This window comes from Curcuma longa, chromosome 3 (assembly GCF_044706935.1).
Source record: "Curcuma longa cultivar G26 ecotype Majalengka, Jawa Barat chromosome 3, ITB_CL_G26_1.1, whole genome shotgun sequence".
NCBI classification, from domain to species: domain Eukaryota; kingdom Viridiplantae; phylum Streptophyta; class Magnoliopsida; order Zingiberales; family Zingiberaceae; genus Curcuma; species Curcuma longa.
In genome coordinates this window covers 19,213,882-19,240,782 of record NC_133863.1, presented here as the reverse complement: position 1 = coordinate 19,240,782, position 26,901 = coordinate 19,213,882, and the positions used below count along the sequence as shown (strand labels likewise).

Here is a 26,901-nt window from a genome sequence, read left to right as displayed (position 1 = left end):
CGGTATTAATTAAATTAATGTGCTCATTTAGACGACAATCTGAGCCACGCATCAAGGCTCGACTAATCGAGACTTGGGGCTTACAAAAGGTGACTCGAGTAGATCCCGAGCTGGAGAGGATCTTCGAGACGCACATAAAGGGAAAGCTCCGGTAAACTCCTCGGTCGATGTGCTCGAGACCCCATTCGTGCGTGAGCTCTTAGAGCAGGAGTTACCTCGACATTTTCGACCTCTATAGATGGGAGAGTATGATGGGTCGGCCAACTCGGAGGATCATTTGTGTCATTTCGAGAATGCCTCTTTACTGCACCAATACTCGGATGGAATTAAGTGTCGAGTCTCCTCAACACCCTTGCTGAGTCGGCACAGCGGTGGTTCAATCGACTATTGACCTCCTCTATCCACTCCTTCAAAGATTTCAAAGAGGCTTTCCTGTATCAGTTTGCCAGCAGTAAAAAGTACCAGAAGACCCCTTTGAATTTATTTATAATGAAGCAAAAATCCTAAGAAATCTTGTGGGGGTATTTTCATCGCTTCAACCAGGTTGTATGGGAGGTACCATCAACCCCGTTAGATGTGCTCACGAGTGCCTTCACTCAAGGATTGCTCGATGGGGATTTCTTCCGATCCTTAGTGAAGAAGCTGCCGACCCATGGCGGCCGCTACCCTTTTATAGCAGGATTTCCAAAATATTTGTAACTATTGGAGAAGTAATTCTACAATACTTGTTCCGCTTTTGGAAAGAATTTGTCCGTTTATCCATATTATTCCTGCTTTTGTTGAGAAATCGGCTCAATCTTCTTCGGATTGCGCGGAACGATCAAGCCATGAGATCAACGCATGAAGTGGGAGATACGTAAAGATTGCATAGAGAGCTCGGTATATGCTTAAAGAAACACACCGAGCTCAAAGAGAGCTCGACAAATGCATAAGGAAGCATATCGAGCTCCAAGAGAGTTCAGCACATACTTAAGGACGCGTCGGGATCTCCTAGATTAATAAATGCGATTAGATCCGTGATCGCCGACCTCATCAAAATGCGCCGAGCCTCGACTGACACCCGCAGACCCCTTCTATGCCACAGTCTACTTAGCTAGATCTGGTCGGACAACAACGCATGTCCAAACTCAGTTTCAACATTCCCGACTCAATCAATACGACTCCCTTACCTAGAGATCATAGGCAACACCTTCCTTCCGACAATCTACATACCAATCTCTCTATTCTGCTCAATGGGCGCTCACTGAACTTGGTCCTAGTATCACACGCCGACCTCATAACTTGGTTCCGACCTCACGAGCCAACCTCATAACTTTGTCTTGGTACCATACATAGGTGAGCTCGGCCATCCGCTCAGGTCAGCTCGGCCACACATAGGTGAGCTCGACCATACGCTCAGGTCAGCTCGATAACATATAGATGAGCTTGGCCACACGCTCAGTTTAGCCCGACCACTCATATAGATGAGTTCAGCCACACGCTCAGTTCAGCCCGACCACTCATATAGATGAGCTCAGCCACATGCTCAGTTCAACATCGCCAGTTCAGCTCGGCCATTCATACAGTTCGATCATATACTCTCACAGCTTAGTCATTCATACAGTTCAGTCATATATCTTCCAACCTTACACATCAGGTCAGGCATCAACGGGGGCAACTACGTTGACTCTTTCTTCTCAGCTTAGGCTTATTAGCTCATCCTAAAAGATAAGGACGGTGATCAAGTTCCAAGACTTGGTCCCTGAAAATCCTGCACACTTATGCGTATAACCGTCGAATGAAGATAATCAACACTGCTGAACCGTTGGATGTTTGAAAACCATCAGAGATCGGGTCGTTGATGGCGCTGTAATAGCCAATCACACGCATTAAGATCCGAAGATCACGCTCCCTCTGCTACTATATAAACCTCGCAGGTATGAAGAGAGGTATCTCGAATTCTTTACGTATACTACTACTTCTATTTCTTCTCTTCTGACTTGAGCATCGGAGTGGCCTCACCAGGAATCCTCGGCGCCCTACTAATCCGCTCGTTCAGTTCTCTTCTTCCTCAGGTTCTTCTCGTCGGCGGGATCAATGAAGGTTGAGGTGACATATTATTGATTGGTGGTTTGACCGTCGTTGGCATCGAGCCGGAACAATATTGGATCCCAACTTTGAAATATATTTATCAATATACCACGAATTTGGTGAATACCTTGTATGTCCAAAAAATTAGTAAAAGGGGATTGTTTAATGATCGTTATATGTCAATCATGTAAACGAACATACCTACGATTTTTTTCCTTTCATTATTGGAGCGTTAAAAAACCATTAAAGTGACCTAAAACATTTGTACACTAGAGTTTCTGGTCAACATCAACTGATGTCTATAATTTTTAAAAAAATATATAAATTATTTATATGAAAAAATAAATATCCAGATGCACAAACAATGGTTGTAAAATTTGACATTAATATAATATTATATTCTAGTCTTTAGCAACATTGATGTTGATTTTTCAAAAACAACACCACAGTTTAACTTCTCTATTTTTTTAAAAATCGATGGTGTTGGTTTTAGAATAGCAGCACCACCATTGGTTTTTTAAATTAAGAACCATCTTATTCTAATTACATGAGAATTGTTCTTTAGGATAATATTGTATTTTGAAACCCAACATTAAAGTGGTGCTAGTTATTGAATATCAACACCAGAGTGATGCCGATTTTTTAAATCCAACACCACAATAATGATAATATTTTTTGAAATATCTTACACCTCTAAATCCTAATAAGTCAGGTTACGTGCAATTATAGAACCCTAAATCTGGTAGAATATCACAAAAATGTAAATTAATGTGAAAGACAAACTTTAAACATATTCAATAGATTGGAAATATATTAGAAACATAATACATACCTTTAGAGATGATTAAGATCGAGAGGTTGAAAGACTTTCTAGTACCATTGTGAAACAACATTGACGTCGACAAACAAGATGATAAGATAAAAATTAAATCCTAAATTCGAATAGGAGAGAAAAAATTTATCAGTAGGGGAGCTTTGATGAAAACTCTAACTCATTGCAAGCTAAGAGTTTGTAGGGTTTCGACTTCTGTGGTTTTAGACAACAAGCAAGATGGATTATTTTGATCGAGCAAAGAGAAGATATTTGTTTTCGCCGCATAGAGATGTAAAGGTTTCGTGAATCCAAATTAACAAATAAAATTTTAATTAAAATATAACTTGCATGTATTAAAAAATCATAAATGAAATAAGTAGTTAAAAAATTAAAATCAGAATCAAATGCGTTGTTTAAGAATTCTTAGAACATCTTTTAGACAAAATCAAATTTAAAATATGCCCTTTCAGAATTTACCGTCGCTTGCTTTCCCCACACACGGAGTTGCTATTGACCCCGCCCCCGATAAACTTGTGAAAGGGCCGAGCAAGCTCTGGTCCTATCGTTCCCCGTCTCTCTTCACTTACCGATGAGAATTTGACTCCACGAAACAAACAAAAAGCAGCTGAATGGAAGTACTTTAAAAGTAAAAAAATAAATATCCTCCCCTTTTTAATAAAAGGCAAGACTCGCAAAGCATTCTTCCTCAACCGAATTGGGCAATCCGAGTTGTTCCCCCCTCAGTCGCTCCACCAAGCAATTGAAGCGCCGGGAGTCCCCTTTTTATGCTCTTTCTCTTTCTGCCACAGCTCTGCGTTGCGCGTTAAACTTTTTCTAGGGTTTAGCGATGGATCCGTTCGACAACAGGTGCCGGTCAATTACTTTACCTTCGTTTTGAGTTCTATTCCCCTTGCAACTGTCGCTGAAGTCTGACGATCAGTAGGTGCGACGGATTAAAATTTGAACTTGTCCTAGAGAATAGCTACTTTTCTTTGTAATCTAGTGAAGTTGCGCATAAAGTTATCATTTTGGGGTATATACGAGTTCCTTCGAACTATTTAGCTAATGACAATAGGAGCTAATATTTGAGAATATGATATATTTTTTTTGCTATATATAAATTATAAGAAGAGTGTGGATATGGAACAAAGAGTTAAAGAGTAGAAATAGAAAGAAGTTTTTGACCGTCATTTTGCGCTATTTTTGGTATATTCAAACTTCAGTTTTAACCTTTTAGTACTTTTAGGTCTTTTAAATTTATAAGGATAAAAATTCTTACTACCCTGAATTTTTTTGAAATTTCATTCAACTTTTCTGGTAGTCCTGATTCATCCTGTAGCATAGAAGGGAACTTTTTGATATTTGTCCAGTTAGACTGCTTTAGATCTATTTGATTTGGTTCAATAGTGAAGTAGTAATCCTATGTTGAAAGTTAGATGAATATCTAAATTGGTAATATTTCCAATCATGTTTCTTCTTTCCACTAGATCTCTCTCTGTCCCTGTTCTACCCATAGTTAGCAGAATTGTATAAAGTCATATTTTGAATCACACAATTCAATTTGATTTACACGCAAAACGGATTGAACCATATGGGAGATTTGTTTGGGTCTAGAAGCTATCCAATTCAATTCGATTTAGATCGATATGATACTAGTCAAAATTAGCCATTAATTACGTGTTATTAGCCAAATAAGTAGTTCTTCATAATTAATATAGGTTAAAAAAGCTTGTGCCTAATTCTACTCAATGAATCATCATCAACCCTCCGCGTATTGTATTTTTTTCATCCTTTGCTCATCAGAGGCTGCTTCTTCGATGACCCTTCACTTATCAAAGGCTACTTCTTCGGTAGTGATTTGTCAACCTCAAACCTTATTGGATATCATCGACTAAAGTAGCAACTCTTATTTACACCTATAATCTTTGAGTGCCTTTGATTAGGAAGCATCTCCCCTGTATCGTCCTCAACAACCCTTGTCTAGTTCTCAAGCCTCTGTAACTAGAGGACATTAGTATCTCTTATCCCTCATCCTATCTGTTGACGCCAATAACTTGCAGATCTATTAACCTAAGACCTTAGAGGCTAATGTCAAACAATAAATTTGTAGGTGTTGAGAAATTTATTAGTACCAAAATCATATCGTTCCACTCATAAGATCTCTTAGCCCTCATCCTATTAGTACCGAAATCGTATCGTTCCAGTCATAAATCGAAACTTTGATATAAGTCAAAATTTTAAATTATGGTTATGATTGTTTCATTTGTTAGGATTGATGGGGCAACCAAACGTAGTTGAATAAGCACGAATTTAAAAATTACAAATATTTCAATTGCTTTAGCAAATGCAAAGCTTATACAATTGTTAGTGTAATAAAACTCTAATATTTGTTAGGACATAGTTAAGATAAAATAAACAAACACAAATGGAACAAATAATACTAACTCAAGACATTTAATGTGGTTCGGATACCCCTATCCTAGTACTCCATAACCTACCAACTCGTTAGGTGTGGTCATTCTTTAGGAATCCGACTATTAAATCTTCTCCTTTAGAGAGTGTGGAAACCTTTTATATATAACTTCTCTTATATGTTATGACTACAAAGTAATATTAGTAAAGTTTCTGAAGGGCCATTAAAGATGATCATTTTCTTGTTCTGAAGCCCTTGAAAGTTGTCTTGCTTTTGATTGATTGTCATAGTTGAATCATAGTGCATGGGTTGTCAAGCAAATAAACTTTCAAAGCTTTTATATATATATATATATATATATATATATATATATATATATAATGTTACAACAAATACTATTTGAATGCTTGACTCTAGATGGAATTCAAAAACCTATCCATTATACAACCATTGGTAGACTGCACAATTGATTCCACACTAGTTCAATCGACTCAAATCTATTTTAGTGAATAGTAGATAGAATCCGTTCCAACCGTCCTTTTTTTTCGAACTCAATAGGAATCCATTTGTTTTTATTAAAATATTTAACAATTTAGGAAATATGGTGGCATAGAGTTATTTATTTATAAAGAATAAGTTATGTCATCAATCTACAAAAGAGGTTAGGATCCTATGTATTGAAATGTATTTTTGAGAGTTAATAAAATTTTAATTTCTAACATGGTATTAGGGAATTCCCTAGCCGCTTCTCCAAATCTTAGTTGCCTTTCTACACCGTAGTTGTCACTCCAAACACTAGTTGTCTCTCCTGTCGTAGGCATTGAATTGCGACATTGAAGGACTATTAACCTTAGCCTTCTTCTCTTCCATTGTTAACTGATGTAGACAACCTTTACTTGCTATTGTTGCGAGCAAGCATTTGATCCCTCCGCTCCCTCATCCCTCGCATCTTGATTGTGGTGATTGGGGTGACAAAAGTTTTGATTAAGGCGAGCAGTGGTGTTTGGTATTAAAGGTGACGATGACTTCCACCGATCCTATAAAATGTCAACTACAACATAATCAAAAGAAGGGAGAGAATTTCACACCTTACTTCATAATCTAGTACAACATAATTGATCGAACCACATTGAAATTGATTGATACTTCAACAAGAAGAAACTAGAGAATGGATAATTTGTACCCTTTGGTATCTATACATGGATAACTAGCACAAATATTTACTTAATGGTTAACTTAATTCAATATTTTAAAATATTGTACCCAAGCTAGAAATGACAAACATCTATTCACCAACCTGAGGGAGAATGTTGAAATATTTTAATGATTTAGGAAGATATGATAGTGTGGGTGTGCATTTATTTTAAAAAATATTATTTTATGAAGAATAAGTGACGTTATCAATCTATAAAAAGGGGTCACCTCCAAGTCTTCCTTAATGACATGTGTTATGCTCCTACCACCTTAATCTTTCGAGCATCCTCCTACTACCTACTACCTTTGGAAGTTCACTATCAACCAAGACCTCTTGGACTTATCCATCTTCCAAGCACCTTTTGGACTTACCTATATGCCAAACGCCTCTTGAATTTATCCATTTGCTAAGCACCTCTTGGACCTCCTTTCTATTTGCTAAGCATCTCTTGAACTTCCTTCACTTGACTGAACACCTATTGAGTTTCCTAGTCTTTTGGTCGACCCCAACTACTTTGGATTATCTTTCCCTGAACAATCACCTTTTTCTTGATACTTATTGAGTTATTTGCAACTGCACACTTGGCAAACATTTCAAATTGATAACATAAACTAAATTCAAACTTCTGCCAATCATATCAAAACAACCTAATTACACTCAACCACTTAGGGCTTAATTGCACTAATACCACGGAGCATAACATGAGATGTTAGACCATCATGAACACAAATGATGTATCTAAATGTGTTTTTTCCATTGGAAATGACAAACAAGGATTGTTGTTTAGAACCACTTGATTGCCCTACATATGGCATATGGACAACAAGATAAAAGTAGTTTATGTAAGCCTGGTTTACATAAGCCAATAGATTTATATATGCTTCTTAACTAAATATAGTCTTAGTTGCTAGTTTTTCAAGTGCTACTCTTTTGGCTTCTCTAGATAACATGAATAAACTATATCTTGATAAAGTTAATTAAATCTTAAAGAAATTAAGTCAATAGCATGATCTTCTTAAATTATATTATTTAAGGGTTCTTCTAAGATATCAATAGAGGATTCTTTTAAAATGTTATTAGAAAGTTTTTCTAAAGATGCATCTTTTAGGGATCATCAGAAAGCTATTTTAAAATGTGATATTCTTAAGGTCGAGTTATCAAGAAGATTACTTAAGCACAACTCTTTGAACTAAGGTTCAAAGCTAATTCATTTAAGTTTAAGGAAAATTTTGTGTTTATATACTTGTCTATCAAAATTTGGTAGGAATTTTTATTTGTCTTGATCTCTAATACTCTAAAGATATCACCAATAATTTTGAGCAGATTAGTAACTTTGAATTCGTCTTGAATTTAGCAGATCAGTATTTTTTTAAAATAAACTTTGATGTTATCTAAGTAGTCAAGAAATACATTAGGTTCCATTCTATCATAAAAGATTGGGGCATTTATTCTAATAGATATAGTTGTACAACGATTATTATTTGCAGGAAAATGAGGTAATTCTTCTCTAGCCATGTGAAAATTTTCCTGTATATGAGTTTGCATGATATCTATGGAATTTTAAGTGGTGAAAAAGTTATTTGGAAAAGTTATACTCTCATATATTTAGTAGTGATTGAGAAAGTTTCTCTTATTACGTTGATCTATGAATTAACAAGCAATATTGATTATCAAATAAAGTAATGCAATAAATAATGCATGAAAACAGGATGCATGATAAACAAATTAAAATGCAAGGAAAAGAGGGTGCTAATGATGATATTCATTCTACAAGATGATGGCTAAACTAGATAAGAAATAATATGATCATATTTTATTTTTTTATGAATAATATATGATGGTATGTAGAAATTATGGGAAAAATTAATTAAATACAAGTACCAACTAAATAAACAAAATTATTTTCAAAGAAAGATAGAAATTATACTAAGATGATGTGAGCTTTCGTTGATGTTGTAGTTGCTATGAGGTTTGAGCTTAACTAATGGATGAAAATATTTGATAATGTAATTTTACAATCTTCCCTTTACTGGATTCAGAGTTGTTTGTTGTTTTTTTAGAAGAGCCACTGATTGGAAGGTGCTACGATTGATAATAACGACAAGGCAAACAATGGAGATCAGAAGTGTACAATTAGTAATGGATCATATGTATATTTATATATATTATATATTTCTCTTTTGTTGGCAATTTTCTCCCTTTCAATTTTTTAAAACTTTCTATCTTCCTCTTTTGACAACTTTATCTCGATCTCTTTTTTTTTTTTTTGAAAATTTTTATCTCCTTCTCTTTCTTTTATCTTTTATAAACAACTCCTTGTGGGATTGTGTATGATGCTAGAGGGGGTGAATAATGCAATAAAAACATATTCAAATTATGAGTGATATGCACAACAAAAATAATAAATGCAGTAAGAAAATAAAGAGATAAAAAAAATGCTTAAGGATTTATATGGTTCGGAACTTCGGTTCCTATTCCATGACCTATGGACTCATAAAGGTGAGGTGAATTAATCAAGCCACTAGGAGAAACTATTTTGTAAAATTTTTACAAAAGATATTAAAGGAAGTGTAGCCTTATAAAATATGGAGTTTAGAGGTAAAGAACTTAAACTCATGAAATAAAAATGAAAGATAAATAAGTAAAGACAATAATTTAGGAGACAATTGTTGTAGTTCGTAGTGTAAGTGTTGATTCTTGTATATGGTTCAAAGTGTATTTGCTCATTATCATACTAAAATTGAAACTAAATTCTTATTCAACTTAATTAAAACGTATTGTATAAGATAATACCATATCAAGAGAATAGATAATAGCTGCCCATATCCTCAAGGATCTTCTAGAAGATTAATTAGCTAATTAACAATTGTAATTATATAAGGAAGTAAGAATATTCTACACTCCCTTAAAGTTGGGTAGTAGATGTTGATTAAAGCTAGCTTAGAGTTTAAATCTTCAAAATTCTTTCTTTGTAGACCCTTAGTGAGGATGTTTGCTGTTTGAAGACTAGTTGACATATGCATTGACTTGATTAATCCTTTTTTTGTCTTTTCCTATGTGAATTGACAATTTTAATCTCTGCGTGCTTCATTGTATCCTGTTGTATTGGATTCTTTGCAATATTGATAGGTAATAATTTTGTAGAACATCTTTATAGGTTCTTCAACAACGACCCTACTTATAGATGTATATTATACACTCAACTTATAGATGATACCACGAAAACATGTAAAATGAATATATATATATATATATATATATATATATATATATATATATATATATATATATATATCAAAAGAATCTTCTAGGAGATTAATTTGTCTAATTAACTTCAACTATATAATGAAGCATAAAGAAACTAATTTGCCTCGTCTCTTAGTGTTCCTCTTTTGCCTAGTATCTGTTTGATGTGGACCTACCAATGCTTCTCATTTGCTAAGTGGCTTTGCCTTTCGAACTTCTTTGCCTACCAACTACTGTTGGACTTCCAAATGTGTCAACACTAGTAAGACTTTTAGTTTACCAAATGTCTGGTCAACCATGACTCATTTGGACTTCACCCATCTGTCAAAAGCTAAATGCATTTTCCTTTTTTGTCAAGTGACTTAGACCTCGCCAATTTTCCAATACTTGACTTCACCAATTTGCTAGTGCCTATTGGATTCTACTTTTCTACCAAATGTTCGGTCATCGTTGAACCATTTAGATTTTAACCATTGCTTCTACAAGTAACATGTACCTTTACACTCGACGCATAGCATAAGTAAAACAATGTGAACTTTGTCGGATCGAGTTAGAGCACTAGAGGGGGGTTGGAATAACGCTTTATCACTTTTTCACGTTTTAATCAATTCATACGTAAATCAGAGTACGAAAGTATGCGAAAATAGAAAGTGCAAGGGAAAGAAGAAATAAGAACATTTTTGTTTTTACTTAGTTCATAACCACAGACTGCTACTTCAAGGCTTACGATCCGTGATTGTTTCTTATAGACAATTCACTATAAAAACTTTCCTCTTATAAGGAGTTTGTCGCTTTACAAAACGTATTAGGATCAGTAATCTTATACCGTCCTAAACTCTTAAGTATAAAAGAAATAAAGTAAAATTACCGACTAGGAGAATTAGGATTGTAGTTGTTGGGGCAACTCCTCGACCTTATGATGGTGTACAGGATTGGATGTTTGCGCGCAAGAGGTCGTCATTGAAGTGTATGAATTTGTTTCTAGGATTTCCCCTCGCAGCTGCTTATAAAGCCTGATCCGAACGCTTGGAGGTCCTTCCGGGTGCCTCCATGTCATCCCATCGATCCACTTCCGACGTTAACTCGGCATCTTCTGGGCGCCTGTATATCTTCCAGGCACCTAGATGTTGATGTGGAGGTTGTCGGATCAACTTTGACTCTGCAACGCCTTATTCAAATTCGGGCGCCTAGAACCTCTTCGGGCACCTGCAGGCTGAGGTGTCCCGATCACTGGGACTCTGCCACCTCATTCGCCTCACTGGCCCGTTCGACTGACGTCCGATCGCCTGGATCCCTTCCGGGCGCCTGGACCATCTGGTCGCCTGAATTCAAATAAGGGCGCTGGAACACAAAGTTTCAACCCTTCATTTCCTACATTACAAGTTAGTCCATAATCAAAATTAACAAGAAGGGTAAATGTTTGGTCTTAATTTTAGATTTCCAGTGAAATCTTAGGTCCGACCGACGTTTGTTGTTCCCCTTACTGAGAACGCATCCTCACCCACTCCATTCGGGAGAATTTACCTTTTGCCAACCCGGTCTTCTAGACTTGTTGGACTATTGCTCAGCCTTGATCCTTGGCCCAGGACTTCCACTGCTAGATATCCAGTCTTCCAAACCCATCTAGACTTTCCCGTCTGATGCTTTGATCTGCCAAAACTTCCTGCTTAGGCCTCCTGACCAGGACTTCCTTGACTAGTCCTTCAAACTAGATCTTCCTTGCCCAATGCTCCAGAGCAGGACTTCCTTGCGTAGTCCTCCAAACCAGGTCTTCCTTGCCCAATCCTTTAGATCAGGACTTCCTTTGGCTAGTTGCAACTAGGATTTTCCTGTGCTACGTACACACTCAATTCAGCTCATTAGTCCACTTCTCAAATTTAACTTGAACCCTTTGTTATTATCAAAACTCAGGTTCGATTATCTAATGCTCCCTGCACCAACAAATTTAACTTTAAATCTTTACCAAACATATCAAAAGTAGAAGATCCGACTTGGCCTATAATTGCACTAACACCTCTTTTCCCTTCTTTTTTCCTCTATTTTTGTGTCTTTTTTCCTTCAATTTATTTTTCCCTTGTTTTTTTTTGTTGCTACAATAACAATAATTTTTATTCTTCTTTAATAATGAGTTAAAATATAAAATTATAAAGTTTTTGGCTAAAAATGCCAAAAATTAGGTTATAATAAAAATTTGAGATTTGTTTTGTTCATGGTTCACTGTAGAGTCGTCAATTTGGATTAGTCTTGTTAGGTTGACCTGCCCTGCCAAACAATTTAAAGTGGGTTGGATTAAAATTTTATCAATCTATTTTAAGGTGAGTGCAGGCGGGTTGGCCCGCTGGATAAAAAAAAATTTTCATCTAAAATTTAAAAGTAAAGTGGAAAACTTAATGAGTTTGTACGCTTAACCCGCCTAATCGGTAACCCAAACTTAAAAATTTTAAACATTTTCTATATATATTTTTATTTTTTGGCGGGCTCGTGGGCTTAATCCGCCTAATCTGCAACCCAAACGTTTGTATATTTTTATTTTTTTTGTGGGCTTGTGGGTTGACTCACCTAATTTGCAACTCGTCTTGAGTTGGGTTGTGTTAGATTGGAGATTTCCTAACTTGCCAAGATGGCGGGCCACCTCGCCTGACCATATGATGGATTTTTGATGGGTCGGTCCGCCTCGTTATGGGTTGACTTGTTTGACCTCCCTATCCACCATGCCTCGCATGATGAACTGGTGTTGGTAATGCAAGGGGAGTGTTGTTAAGGAGGTGATATGCTATAGTATTGTTGGGAATGTCCTAGTGGTTCTTGCTACAATTGTAGATAGAGTTGGGGAGAGAAGTAGAGAAGGTGAGAGTGTCCTCATTGAGGTAGTTAACAGAGTTGTTACCATGGTTGGCATTGTAGATGCAAACTCTAATGGTGGAGTAAGCAACAGGGTTTGAGGGTGGCTTCCCAAAAATGTTGTGTAACATATCCAAAGGGAGTTGCACTTTAGTAGGTGTGTTTGTGGAAATTGATTAAGAATCAAGTGTTGAGTAGTAGTGACATCCACAGATCGATGATGGTCCTCACAAGGTGGCGGAGGAGTCTAATAATGCAGAAAAGAAGGCGATCAACAACATTGCACGAATTATGCAAAGAAGGTGCAAATATAATGCGTGAAGGGCATTTCCTATTAAAATTTAGTGCAGGAAGAAAGGGTGGTGGTTCGAGATCTTAATGATTCATTAGGTTCTTTAGTAACAATGCAAAGTAGATCTGGGATAATACAAGGATGAGTAGAGGTGTGAGTGGAAGATGACAACATGACAAAGGAGTTGGTGATTCTAAGGTTGTAGAATTTTCCACTTTCTTCAATTGTTTATCTCCTTAGGTGCACTTTTGAAATCAATTTTTTTTTCAACCATAATATATTTCTTTTTCTATTTTTTTCACACTACAATAATGTTAATGTTCTTTTAGTTGTTGCATTTTTTATCGATAGGAACCTATAATTAGAAGTGGTTAAATATATAAATTGTATGATACAGTTTTTCTTACGCAAATAATTATAAAATGAATCAATTCATTCGTATTTGTCCTATATTGCATGATTTGAGGCTTGATATAATTTTTATGATTTAATGGTGAATTTTTGTATTAATTTGGTTTTAATTGATTTTAGGGCTCAAATCGGATCCAACTCGAGCTCAACCACGATCAAATCGAGTCAAAATTGCCAAATTAATCAAGCCAACCTGGAGGACATGATCTAGATCGAGCCCGATCGAAATCATTGAATTTTTCACAAACCCTAAGCTGCCCTAAAGCCTAGATCAAGCTTCAGCCGTTGGATTCAAAATGGACAGTCCAGATCAATTGATTAATCAGCCGGTATATAAGCTAAGGTTTTAATCGGTGAACAGCGGCTGCGCACTGTTCACCTTCGTCCCGAAACCGCGCCGACGCCAATGCTCTGTTCACCACCGTAACTCCCAGGCCAGCCCCATCCTCCCAAACTTCGTCCATTGCATTCCTTGATCGGTGAAGAGTCCAACGCCGGCCGATTGGGTATAATCCGGCTACCGGATGGCGCGCGACGGTGAGGGTTTCGCTGCCGCCGTTCACCCCTGTTTTCGCATTTTTCGGCGTTCTGCTGCACAATCCGAGCTCGCGCTTCATGGAGGGATTCTCCTAGGATCGTGGAGTTCCCTTGTATCAACAGAAGCATCATCGGAGAAGAGAGGAAGCAAGGATTCCAGTTAGCCATTTCAAAAGCACTGCACAGCGTTCTGTTCGTTCGGAGAGGGTTTTTCCGGGCTTCTCAGACGTCGGGCAGCAAGTACAACACACAAGAGACTGCGTGGAAGACTCCAAATTGCTCAGTAAGGCTGGATTGACACCCAGCTGAGGAGAACAATCGGAGAAGGGAAGGAGGATGCGTTTTGTTGATTTCTGATTTCGATTTTTCTGTTTACTGTTCTGCAACTAAATTTTTCTTAATATCCTTGTAATTCAATGCCTTTGCAGCTTTGTGAATTCAGTATTAGGTTAATTCTTAGCTATGTTTGGATTTGGAATCGTTTTAGAGTTTGATTAGTTTGGTTTTACCTCCTCTTGTAATAGGATTTCGGTTTCTGATAAACTCAAGTCTGTTCGTGCCAAGCCACCACTGTTCCGTGCCAAACTTCCTTCCCGTGCCAATTTTTATAAATTCTAATTTACAACCCTACTCGTGACATCTAATTTAGGGTTATCAAATTTTGGCGCCGTTGCCGGGGAAATAACTAGTAGAAATTGTTTGATTTGAGCTTATGAATAATTTCCTTTATTGTTACTTGGATAATTGTTGGTTTCTAAGATGTATGAAAATTCTTTTTATCAACAATCATTTTATCAACAATCTGAACAGCAAAATTTTTATTTGCAGGGCCAATATCAAGATTTTCAGCAACCCTTTCAAGCTCAAAATCAGAATTTTCAGTGTGGGCAGTTTCAACAACAGTCAAATCAATTTCAGCAACCTTATCAGCACCCACAGCAATTTCAACAATTTTCAAGCAATTTTCAATAACCCCTAAATCAAGATTTTCATGGCGATAATTTTCAGCAACATTCATGGAATTTTCAAGGGAATTTTCAGCACCAAAATCCATCATTTCAAGCCCAAAATCAAAGCCAACCATTCTTTTCTCAAAGTGGACAGATTTATACTCAGTTTCAGCAGCCCACTCAATTTCAAAATCAACAAAGGTCCAATGCACATCAAGGAAATTATGGAAGTTCTAATGGGCTCATTCAACAACTACAAAAGTTTGAGGAGAGATTGCAACAAAGCTTACAACAACAAGAAGACACTGATGTTCAAAATTTTGAAAGACAGATGAGTCACATGGGCACTATTATCAATCAGCTTCAATCCCAAGGGTCTAATCAACCACCATCGCCACCATCTCAGTCATTTCTGAATCCATTAGAGGATGAGAGCATTATTATTTTTCGACGAGGTAAAACTATTCCAGACCCAAGACTTCAGATACCTATCTCAGTTTATGATCAAGACATGAACCATAAACCACAAAGAGAATCAAATCCTTCAGAGCCAGTGTCAGTCTTCATTGCTGAGAACCTGGAGGAAGCTGATATGGAGCCTGATCAAATGGGTGTAGGGGATTGCACTGAGCCCCAGGGATCACCACTCTTGCTTGAGGATTCAGAGGATAGATATGCGAGTGTAGGGGATTGCACTAAGCCCCAAGAATCACCCATATTTACTGAGCAGTCACAACTTGAAATGAATTTTTTGCCAAAACAATTGAAGATAGATGGATATGGACACGTGACGACCTTTGATGATTTTGTTGAAATTAAAGGTGAAGAGAAGAAGGGAATTGCAAATTCAAGAATTTAAAGATATATGGTTGGAAGCTTATGAAAACTCAAGATTTTACAAGGAAAAGATCAAAAATCTTTCAAGACAAACACATTTTGAAGAAAATGTTGGAAATTGGTAATAAGATTTTTTTGTACAAATCGAGGCACAAATTATTCAAAGGTAAGTTGAGGTCTCAATGGAAAGGTCCCTTTTGTATTATTAATGTTTTTCCCTATGGTGTGGTTGAGATTAGGGGCAAAGCGAAAGGACATACATGGAAAGCTAATGACCACTGGCTCAGAAAATTGTTTGAAGAGTCAAGGAACTAGAGGTGGATGGATTGGACATTATGGATATATACCCAACTTAAAGGGGAGTTTGTTTCCATCTTACATTTTTTTGTCATTGTTAATACCATCTTTTATTTTTATTTTTTTTCTTTTCAGTTTCATATCAGTAATAAAAGTTCATTTTCATGAGCATTTTAGTTTGAAAATTTCATTGTGAACATCATCTCATGCATGCTTGGGTTAGGAAATAAATGTACCCCCTTAGTAGTTCTTTACATCATGCTAGAGGCTCTTAAAAGCTAGTTAACTTTGATTATCAAGTTGAGGAATTTGAGTTCATGGATGAAAATTTTTGAACACTTGAGTAACCCTTAGTGATGGAATCCAAATTGATGAAATTGAGATGATGTACTTTTCTACCTAGTGAGGTTTAAGCCTTAATTGTGTGAAGCACTTATGTGATTGTAATCTAGAACTTGCTTGTGTTCTTTCAAGGCTATATTTTCTATGATGGGTCCACATTTATGAAGGTTAAAAATTTGTTTCATCAACCACACATTTCCCTTTAAAACATTCTATACCTATACTTCATACCATTTTTCTTTATTCTTTTTCATCCTAATTTAGGTTCATTTTTTCTTTTATCTTGGATGTGGATATTTTTGAATGCTATTAATGTTTCTTGCCCGAGACGGTCAATGATTTAAGTGTGGGGGAGGAGGTTTGAAATTTTGAAGAAAAAAAAAAATTTTTTTTTAGAAAAGAAGAGAAGTGTGCCAAAAGAGGAGGGGTTGTGCCAATTTTGATTTTGGAAGCCTCATATGGATTAGTCTCAAGTGAAATTGACTGATTTATATTTCTGAAATGTGTTGAGTTTGGAAAGCGCACGAAATTTTCAAATGATGTTTTATTCAAAGCTAGAATCATAACAAGTCAAGCTCAAATCCCCTCACAAATCAGATCTGGATACAGCAGGGCAAAATGCATCAGATCAGTCCCATTTTTTTCAGTTGAACTGGAATCAATTTTTAATGTTGTAGTAGCTGACTTCTTGGAGTTGAGCAATCAGATATTTCAATCAGGAACTGAAATCTAAAGAGCTGAAAATTCTGGAAAGCAATGAAACAGCAGAAACAAAATCTGGAATTGGTTAAATCCAATCTGCATTTTTGAAGCTTTGTGGATTTGTTTTGATAGAACCTACTGAAGCCATGTAACTACGAATCTGTTAAGTGTTGAAAGGAATTCCATTTGTGTACAGATGTAAAGGAATCAAAGATGAAAACTCATGCTGGAAATTGGGTTGAAGCAGATTGAACAAATCTGCTTGGAAATTGGAATAAGCTGTGAAGTGTAATTCAAATCTGCCTGGATTGTTTTCAGGAAATCAAATGTAATTCATTTGAAGAAGTAGGATTGAAGTAGAGAGAAACTCTGGATATACTTCAGATTTAAATGCATCAGAGATTAACTATGGATATACTTCAGATTTAAATGCATTGGGAATATAATCAGATCATGAAGAGCCAAGTTCAAGTTGTACATAATTCATAAAAGCTGGGAAAAAAAAAGGAAAATGATGAATGCTGGAAAATACAAATCTGGAAGCTACTGATTTCTGGAAATCTGAATCTGAGGCATCTGAGGAAGTGTTCAGTTCATCAAGGTTGCTTTGTTTTCAGAAATGGTTGAAAAAGGAAAAGAGAACAAAACTGCTGATGAAAACAAGAAAAAAATCAGAAAAAAAAACTGTTTATTGCTTATTAAGGCACATTGGTTTCTGAATTTTTTTAGGGCCTTGTGGACATGTATGATGCAATGTTACTGAAGCCAATTCGATACAAATCTATTAAGTATTGAAAGAAATGTCATTTGAGTGCAATTGAGAAGGAAACAGGGCTAAAAGCGATGAAACATTTAAGGAAGTTGTTAAGAATGGAACAAATCTTGCTTGGATTGTTTTTAATAAATCTGTTGAAACTCATTTGGTGAAGTAGGATTGGAATGCAAGAACTTGTGAAACAATACAAGTGAGATCAGATTGAAAAAAAATTGCCTGTTGAATGTTTCAAAAGTTTCAAGATTATGATCCGTAGATCAACCACAGCAAAACCTACAATTTCAGAAGATGTCAAGTTGTCCAAAATGCAAAAGAAAAATATCAGAATCAAAAAAAAAAAAAAAAGAGAAAATCAGATTTGCAGTTTGGTTTTTTCAGCCACTTTTGAAATTTTTCTGCTACTGATCCGAATCTGGATTTCATGGAACTTTGCATGGTTATTAGCCTTATCAATCAAGCTTCATGATGCAAAAAGAATGGAGGCAAAAGAGCAAGAAACAAGAGAGAAAAGCAAGAATTTCATTTTGAGAAAAATCAGTTTTTCAGCTTGTTTTCCAGCCATGTTTTCTAATTTTGCTGCTACTAATCCGAATCTGGATTTCATGAAAATTTTGCATGGATGTTAGCGTTATCAATCAATCTTCATGATGGAAAAAGAATGGATGAAAAACAGTGAAGAAATTGAGAGAACAAAGAAAGTATCAATTTGGTTTTGAATGGTTTTTGGATTTTAAGTTGCCATTGATACTTTGCAATTATGGTTTCATGTGGATTGAATTTTGCTTGCTAATGATTGATTACTATTTCTTAGCTCTTGTGAAACTTAAATGTGAAGGAATTGGTTTTGTTTTCGAAGAGAAACAAAAGATGGCATATTTGGTGGATTTTGAGAAAAAAGAAGAAAGAAAGGGGAGTTATGTATCAAGAAGAGGAATGGCAAGGGTTTAGATCAGAATTTTTTCATAGATTTGAAGAGCAAACAGAAACAAATGTGTTACCAAAGAAATGAAATGAGAAAAGAGGGCAAGAAGTCATTGATTAGCATTTAGTTGTATCCATATCTACCACTATCAATCATTTCCTTTCAAGCACTTTTCTTTGAAATTTTCTTTCTAAATTCTTATCTCATTGTTTCAGTTCATGATTTGCTTATTGTCTTCAATAATCCTTAATAGGTGTGGATTCCAAATCATGAATGCTAGTGGAGAGTAGATAGCAAGCAAGCCTATGGAAAGCATGAAACATGAGTGTTTGAGTGAGCTCCACTTTACATTGATCATGACTTAGCATTTAGGATGAGAGCCACTAAAAACTATTTAATAACCTTGTGAGCATGAGTGTGATACATTTATCTCAATCAATCATGAAGGATGAAATTTGCTAGGTGGTTAGCCAAGAACAAAGGTCTAATTCATGGCTTAGATTTTTGATACTTAATAATCCTAGATAACTTTCTTTCAATAGTTTTCTAATTATGATTGAGGATGATCTAGGGGGGTACGATAGTAGGAGTTTTTCTTAGTTTTATTATTTTGGCTTGAGCGGGACGCTCAAGGGTAAGTGTGGGGGAATTTGATGAGTTAGGGTTTTATTGTATTTTTAATCAATTCAATTTTGGATTTTTACATGAAAATAAATTATTAAATGAATTAATTTGATCATATTTGTGTCTATATTGCATAATTGAGGTTTGATTATAATTTTTATGATTTAATGGTAAATTTTTGCATTAATTGAGTTTTAATTGATTTTAGGGCTCAAATCGGATCAAGTTCGAGCTCAATCACGATCAAATCGAGTCAAATTTGCCAAATTGATCAAGCCAACATGGAGGACATGATCTAGATCGAGCCCGATCAAAATTCTCAGAATTTTTCGCAAACCCTAAAGCCCCTAGATCAAGTCCAGATCATCAAATTCAAAACGGACGGCCAGGATTTCATGATTAATCAGGGATTTGCTATATAAACAAAGTTTAATCGATTAACAGTGCGCCGCTCCTGTGCTTCGTTTCCCGCCGCGCGCCTGCCCTGCTCGGCGACGTACCAAACGGCGTGTTCCCATCCAAATCTTCCAATTCCATCGTGTTCTCTGATCCTTGAGGAGGCCGGAACCAGTTCATTGGGCAGCAATCGGCGGCTGGAAGCTCGACGCCGGAGAGGGTTTCATCGGCGCGGCACTCCCCTGATCTCTGAAATTCCGGCGAGTTACGGCGTCTTCAGCAACCAGAATCGGAGGAGGGGTTCTCCGAAGGTTTTGGAGCAAGCTTGAGGGGTTGGAAACTTCACCGGTACGAGGAGAGGAGAACTATTCCAGTTTGCAGCTTCAAACTTCACCGGCGCCCGACTCTGTTCCTGGGAAAGGGTTTTTCTCCGGATTTTCGGAGCTGTGGACGCAGGGCAAGAGTTCGTTGGATTGTATTCCAGCTTCTTAAGGGGATTTCGGAGACATTAAGTGGTTAACGGCGGCTTGTTTGACACCAAACCGAGGAACACGAAGAAGAGGAAGGGATGGATGTTACTGCATTTTCTGAATTTCGCATTTTCTGATTTCAGCATTTCCTTGCTTCTGTCAATTCATTTCTGAATTTGTGTTTTGATTAAACCTTGTCAATTCAGTTTAACTAGTTAAGGATTAGCTTTTGTTTGGATTTTGATTTGTATTAGATGTTTATTTAGCTGAGTTTAAGCCCTTTAGAAACTCTATTACAGCTGATCTGATCGTGCCATTTCCATTCACTGTTCCGTGCCAACCTAAATCTTTAGTTTAGCTAAGTTAAGAACTCTCAATGCATTTTAGGATTTAGCCATCAAGTTCCACTAAATTGAATTGAATTGTTTAATTTTTCTTGCATCAATAGCATTGAAATCCAATTAGATTGCACTTAGGTTTAGATAGTTAGGTTTCTTATAGTTTTAGTTTATTTTTGCATTTCGGATTAGGAGGTAATTTGATTTAAATTGCATTTCGTTAAACTATCGCATTTCATTCATTTGCTTGCCATTTTCAATTTCATTTCATTCAAAACCCCAAAACCCCCATTATTATTAGAAAACCCCAAAAGATACGACACGATAAGCTCAATTCATTCAATTTTCTACTAGTCCTTGGAAAAATACGACTCGAGGCCCCTATACTGCATTTGTTTGTATTTATCGTGGGTTTTCGATAAATTTATAAATTCTAATTTGAAGCCCTATCGTGACATTGCAGCAATTTAGGGTTTATCATTATTGCCAGGCACGGTCTAACAGGGTCGTGGCTCTGTTAAAAGACACGGCCGTGCCTAGGAGACACGGCCATGTCCAGTCCGCCTTTTTATTGAGACACGGTCGTGTCCATGGGACACGACTAAAAGATGCTTGTGCCTAATATGAGGCACGACCGTGCCTTTGAGGTACGGTCCAGTATTTATTACTTCCCGAACTGAAATTTTCCTGCAAAAATAGAAAAACTTATTAGTAACTCACGAAACAAAACAACAAGAGTATATGTGTATGAACATAAAAGAAATGAAAAGTAAAAACCCTTGGGTTGCCTCCCAAGAAGCGCTTGTTTAATGTCTTTTAGCCCGACCCCTTTATTCCATAATGTACAGGGATCATTGGTTGCCCTCTCGCAACCTCCCCTAGGAGGAACTTTGTATTTTGCTGTTTTTAGACACAACTTCCTTATTTGCTCGGCCAGAGTGGGCGTCTTTTCCGGCATGGTTGTAGGGTGGTACTCAAACTTCCTCTTCTTCGGTTGAATGTCTTCCAACCGGCAACAATGTGGCTTTTCCGGCAAGTATGCATTTGAGTCCAAGGAGAGGTTAAAGTCAATTTTCTTCTCACTGATGGGAAACACTAGGAAATCCGTTCCGATGAATTCTTGCAGAATAAAATTTTTTCCAAAAACGGATTTAAGTTGCCCTCATAGTCGATCAAACGAAGTTTGATCGACGCATTTAGATCATTGGGCTCTTGTGTTTGGTTTACAGGATCCAAGATAAAAGGAACAATTTATTTAAAGCGGAAACAATAAATTTGTACCTTTTCTTTGGGATGTCTCGAAGGAGTGGATGACCCCTTGATCTTCTGCTATATATCCTCTCCTCTTGCAAATTTGAACGTTGTGTGAACAACGATCCTTCGAGATGATTTCACCAAAACTCCTCTATAATCCAATGGCAAGCAAGGAAAGCCTTCTCTTTTTCCTCTTCTGTTTTCTTCTTTCCCTTCTTCTTCTTCTTCTCTTGGCCGCCGACCCTAATAAGAGATGGGGAACTTGTGTGCCGGCCCTAGTAAAGATGGAGAGGAGAAGAACCAAAGCTTTGCAAGGGGAAAGAAGAACAAGAGGGGCGCCGGCCCTAGAAGGGAGAAGAAGAGTTCTCTACATACTACCTCTTTCATTAACCCATTGATGATGATTCAGCGCCACATTCTCAATTAATTCTTCGGCTTCTTTCAAACTCTTATTCATGAGAGCTCCTCCAGCAGCAGAATCCAAATACACTTTCGTCTGGTAGTTGATCCCATTGTAGAAGGTATGAATGATAAGTCATCTTTCCCAACCGTGATGTGGGCACTTCCTCAACATCCGATCCCTAAGCTTCATATAAGGTTTCTCCATCCATTTGTGTGAAGCTTGAGCATATTTCTCACATAGGCTGTTTTACTTGGGGGATAAAATTTGTTCATGAAAAGCTTTTCGCACTGCTCCCAAGAATGAATACAATTTGGAGGTAGAGAGTGATACCAGTCTTTTGCCCTATTTCGGAGAGAAAATCTGAAAAGCATCAACCTCTGGACATCAAAGCTGACCCCTTGTGTTCTCTTCGTGCTACAAGTATCGGAGAATAAACCCACCACCAAACTAGATCAAGAATCCACATCCCCGGTAACGAAAAACCGTGTTCTGCAAGTATACGGAATGTCGCTAATAAAAAGATCTAACATTAATAACCTAACACAATGAGAGTGGAGAGTTCATAGGAAATGGTTTGGTGTGGGGGAGAAAAAGTGTTCTAGAGCTCCTAAGCCTTAATTCGAAGATAGAATTCGACTGTGACAGAATGTAGAAAGGCGATCCTAGGACTTCGGATTTCTCGGGATATTGATTGATTGACACTTGGATCCTGACCATCTCAATAATTGCACAATTGTAGGGATTCTAACCAAATTATCCAATTAGACCTCGTCAGGTTTCCTCGGAATAAATCAATGGTGTTTTAATGTTACTAATGTCGGTTTGAGATGATTCTAGATAGCCTGGTTTAAGGCTTTCCCGCTGTCACTCAAGCGCCCCAGCGTACTACTAGAGTCCTACACCTTGTCACAGGGTATCCTTTTAAAGACCTTTCCCCAACAATGAGTAACCGTTAGTTATCCCTCATAAAGATTCTTCATAGCCTAAGCAATTCCTCGGAAGGTCTGATTAAGACTTTTCTCCTGTCACAGGCGTCCTGGGTGTACGCTCCTAAGAATTCCTCAAACAACAAATAATCTCTATCCTTATAGATTCATACCATTCACAAACATATCATCAAGCAAGTATAAGGCACAAATCCACAAAGCAACTGCCAAGCATATCATAGAACATGGTAGATTGACAAATCCAAAGATACAATCATTCAATAATCCCGATTCCTCCTACATCCTAGAATCTAGAGGACTACTCCATATCGGGGAGGTTACAATACAGAGAAGAAAGTAAATAATACATCCTATTCCAAGAATCTAAGAAGAACTAAATATGACTTATCAATGAGCTTCTTCTTCTCTGGACTGCAATCTTTACGAAGGTGAGGCGTAGACGTGGTGGAGTGTCCGGATGGATGAATGGATCGTCGAATCTGACTCCGGAATGAGGCGTCGGTGGCTCTAGCACGCTCCGGTGGCTCTCCAAGGTCTCCCCCTTTCTTCAGGGCTCTAAAAGGGGTCTATTTATAGGTCCCCACGAAATTACCCTATCAGCAGCTAGGCACGCCTCCGTCACACGGCCGTGTCAAGGAGGCACGGTCATGCCGTGGCCGCTCTGCTGTGGTGGAGGCACGACCAGGAAGAGTCGTCGTTCTGTTGGGAGGTACGGCCGTGCCTGTGAGACACGGCCAGAAGCAGACTGTTCTCTGGTGGGAGACACGCCCGTGCCTATGAGGCACGACCACGGGCAGGTGCTCCTCTGGTGGGAGACACGGCCGTGTCTGAGGGACACGGCCATGCCTTGGCGTGGCTCTGTTGAGGAGACACGGCCGTGTCTGGGCAACACGGCCATGTCTGGCTGCTGCAGGAGGAAGGCACAGGTGTGCCTTTGGGGCACGGCCTGGGCTTGATCTTCTGTTTGAAGGCACGTCCGTGCCCATGAGGCACGGTCTCAGGAGGTGATAGACACGGCCGTGCCTATGAGGCACGGCCCTATCTTGCCATGTCTTCAATTAGTGCTCCATTTCGCCTGTTTTGCTCAGTTTTTCTGTCTTGAAACACACAAATACATGATCAGTCCTCCGAACTAGGAAATAGAGAATACAATGCCAAATGCACAGATAAAGAATGTAATGTATGCAAAATATAGCATGAAAAATAGAAAGATGTGCGAATAAAGTATAAGAAACAGTTATATATCCTATGCACATCACTTACATTGTTCATCAAGCAATTTTTATCAAGTTTGGTGTGATTCAGGTGCTCATTACGAGGTTACTAGATGTTGAGGAGGTTGATAATCATAGAGATAAGGAGAGAGCATGGGAGTTCTACTAGAATTTGATCGAAGGAGAGCAGTAATAAGAAGAGTGGTGGATAAGAATATAAAGACTAAAATAGTAAAAACTAAAATTCAAACCTCTAGCCTTGTAGCTTTTTGGCGATTAGTCCAATTAAAGAACCATCTATTCTGATACCAATTTGTAGGATCATATGCACGCTAGAGGAGGAGAGGGGTGAATAGCATTTGTTTTTCGTCTCGTTCTTTTTCTACAAGTTAACACAATGGAAATAATAAAAATAAAACAAGAACAAATGTACATCAATAATTATTTGGTTCATAACTCCCAGGGTTGCTACATCCAAGGCTATGCACAGGTTGACTATCTACTATCGCTTTCTCCTTTCTGAACACTTTTAGTGGTGGAGAAACCTTTTACAAAATTATTAAGCATAGAAACACAATAATAAAAATAATAAAGAAAATTAAAGCACAAGTAATTGTTAATGAAAAGTAGATCCCTTATGGCCCTTCTTGCCGCTTCTTGGATGACATAGATGGCGAAGACTTGAGAGCTTTCGAATACAGAATGAGAGTAGATTGGATTGATGATCTGAACCTCGAACCTCTGCCATCTATTTATAGAATTTCCTCAACCTACTGATGTGATATTTTTCCGGTTGCTTGAAAGCCTTTTGGGCACCTAGACCTTTACTAACTCAGCTCTTGATCTGATAACTTGGTGAATTTCGGTCGCATAAAGTTTGGTCAAACTTGATTCGTTGATCGCCTCGCTCAGATCCGATCACGCTTGGGAACTCCAATCGCCCGGACCTATTTCTGTGGCTCGAATATGTTTCAGTCACTTAGACATGTTTCGGTTGCTCGGACATGGTCTGGTCCTCCGGACATGTTTTCAGTTTCTTTAAGTCTTCGTCCAACTCCAACTTCCTATAAGACAAAGTTACACGCAACATACAATTTATAATAAGCCTAATATCTAGTCTACCTGACTTACTAGGTTTTCTCACTTGCTTGAAATTCACTTCTCCAAGACTCTCTTCTACTTAGATTCACTCCCTATGATTTTTCCTTTGCTAAGTATCTGGTCACCCTTTATTTGCTTTGGCTTCTTTCTTGTCTGGGTTACGCTTGACCTATCAGGACTTATCACTTTTTCTCACTTGCCTAGGTCTACCTTGACTTGCCACTTAATTGCCAAACATTTAATCATCCTTAATTTGTTTGGACTTTATACTAACTTGGTCACCTTTGATGAACTTACGTAGCCAAACTTGACCAGACTTCCCATTAAACATATTAATCAAATAAATATCAAAACCTTAAAGGTCGATTGTACCATCATGACAGTTATGAGTCACTGAAGTGACATGTTAACACTAAGCATCTGATTGAGTTTGGAGTCAATTGTCCTCAGGAACAATTATTCATATTTTCATTAACTAGTGGAGGTACCGATTCTAATGTATTTAAATATTCTTATATTAAATTAAGAAAATTATTAACTAAATTTATTTTAGTCAAATAATTTTCTTTTAGTTTTGGGTTTAAATACACATTTGAGGATTTTTATTAAGAATCACTTAATCCAATTACTAAACGTGTTCACGAACCACACTTGTACAATTAAAAAATTAGTAAGAAAGGATAAAAAGATTTAATGAAAAAATTTAGTAAGGTATCTTTATGTTATGATATTTGGAGTGACTATTGACAAATGAATTTCTATATGGATGTAACTTGCCTTTGGATTGACAACACTTAGTGAATCCAAAAACGTTTATTAGCATATTGAGTCTTGATGAAGCACAACCGCTCACAACATATCTCAATTGGCATGCTTAAATATTTTCAATATCATTTGATAATGCTAATCCAAATAGTATAAGTATTGAAGAACTTAAAATTATATGTCAATTTGCTATTGGTGATTTATATTTCCATATTCGATATGTATGTTATATTTTAAATGAATGCATCCAAGATGAATTAAAAATTTTAAAAATCAAATTAGATCAATTAAAATTGTTATTTCTTATTTATGGTCACATCCTAGTATAATAAAATAATGGGGTAAAATTTGCTAAATTAATGAAATGAGAGCTAAAAAATTTTCACATGATGTACCAACACGTTGGAATTCAATATATAATTTATTATAAGATTCATTTCAATATAGATTGTGTTTATTTTTTGCACAAATGTTAATAATACCAACATATATTTATTTGCTCACCAATAGAATATATATAATAGTATTTGTAAAATCTTAAAAGTATTTAATGATGTAATTGAGCAATTATAGGTATTTATCATCCTACTTTTCATTTAGTTGCAATGAATTTTTATAATATAGCTTTAATCTTTAATGAATATATCATGAATGAATTTTTATCTCCCTATGTGTTAGCAATGAACATAAAATGGAAGAAATATTTTTATTATACTCCTAATATTTATTTAGTTATATTTACTTA

The 26,901-nt window shown here is 36.9% G+C and overlaps 1 protein-coding gene across 2 annotated transcripts in view; it reads left to right on the top strand.

Annotated features, from left to right (window-relative positions):
* The first annotated feature begins 3,614 nt into the window (after positions 1 to 3,614).
* LOC141825210 (transcription factor bHLH121) overlaps positions 3,615 to 26,901 on the top strand; it is a 30,529-nt gene continuing 7,242 nt past the window's right edge. For both annotated transcript variants that reach the window (XM_074712595.1, XM_074712594.1), the window contains exon 1: positions 3,615 to 3,751. Coding sequence is in view for 1 of the 2 variants with exons in the window: in XM_074712594.1 (XP_074568695.1) it covers positions 3,732 to 3,751 (20 nt within the window). In the remaining variant the exon portion in view is untranslated. The remainder of the gene's footprint in view (positions 3,752 to 26,901) is intronic.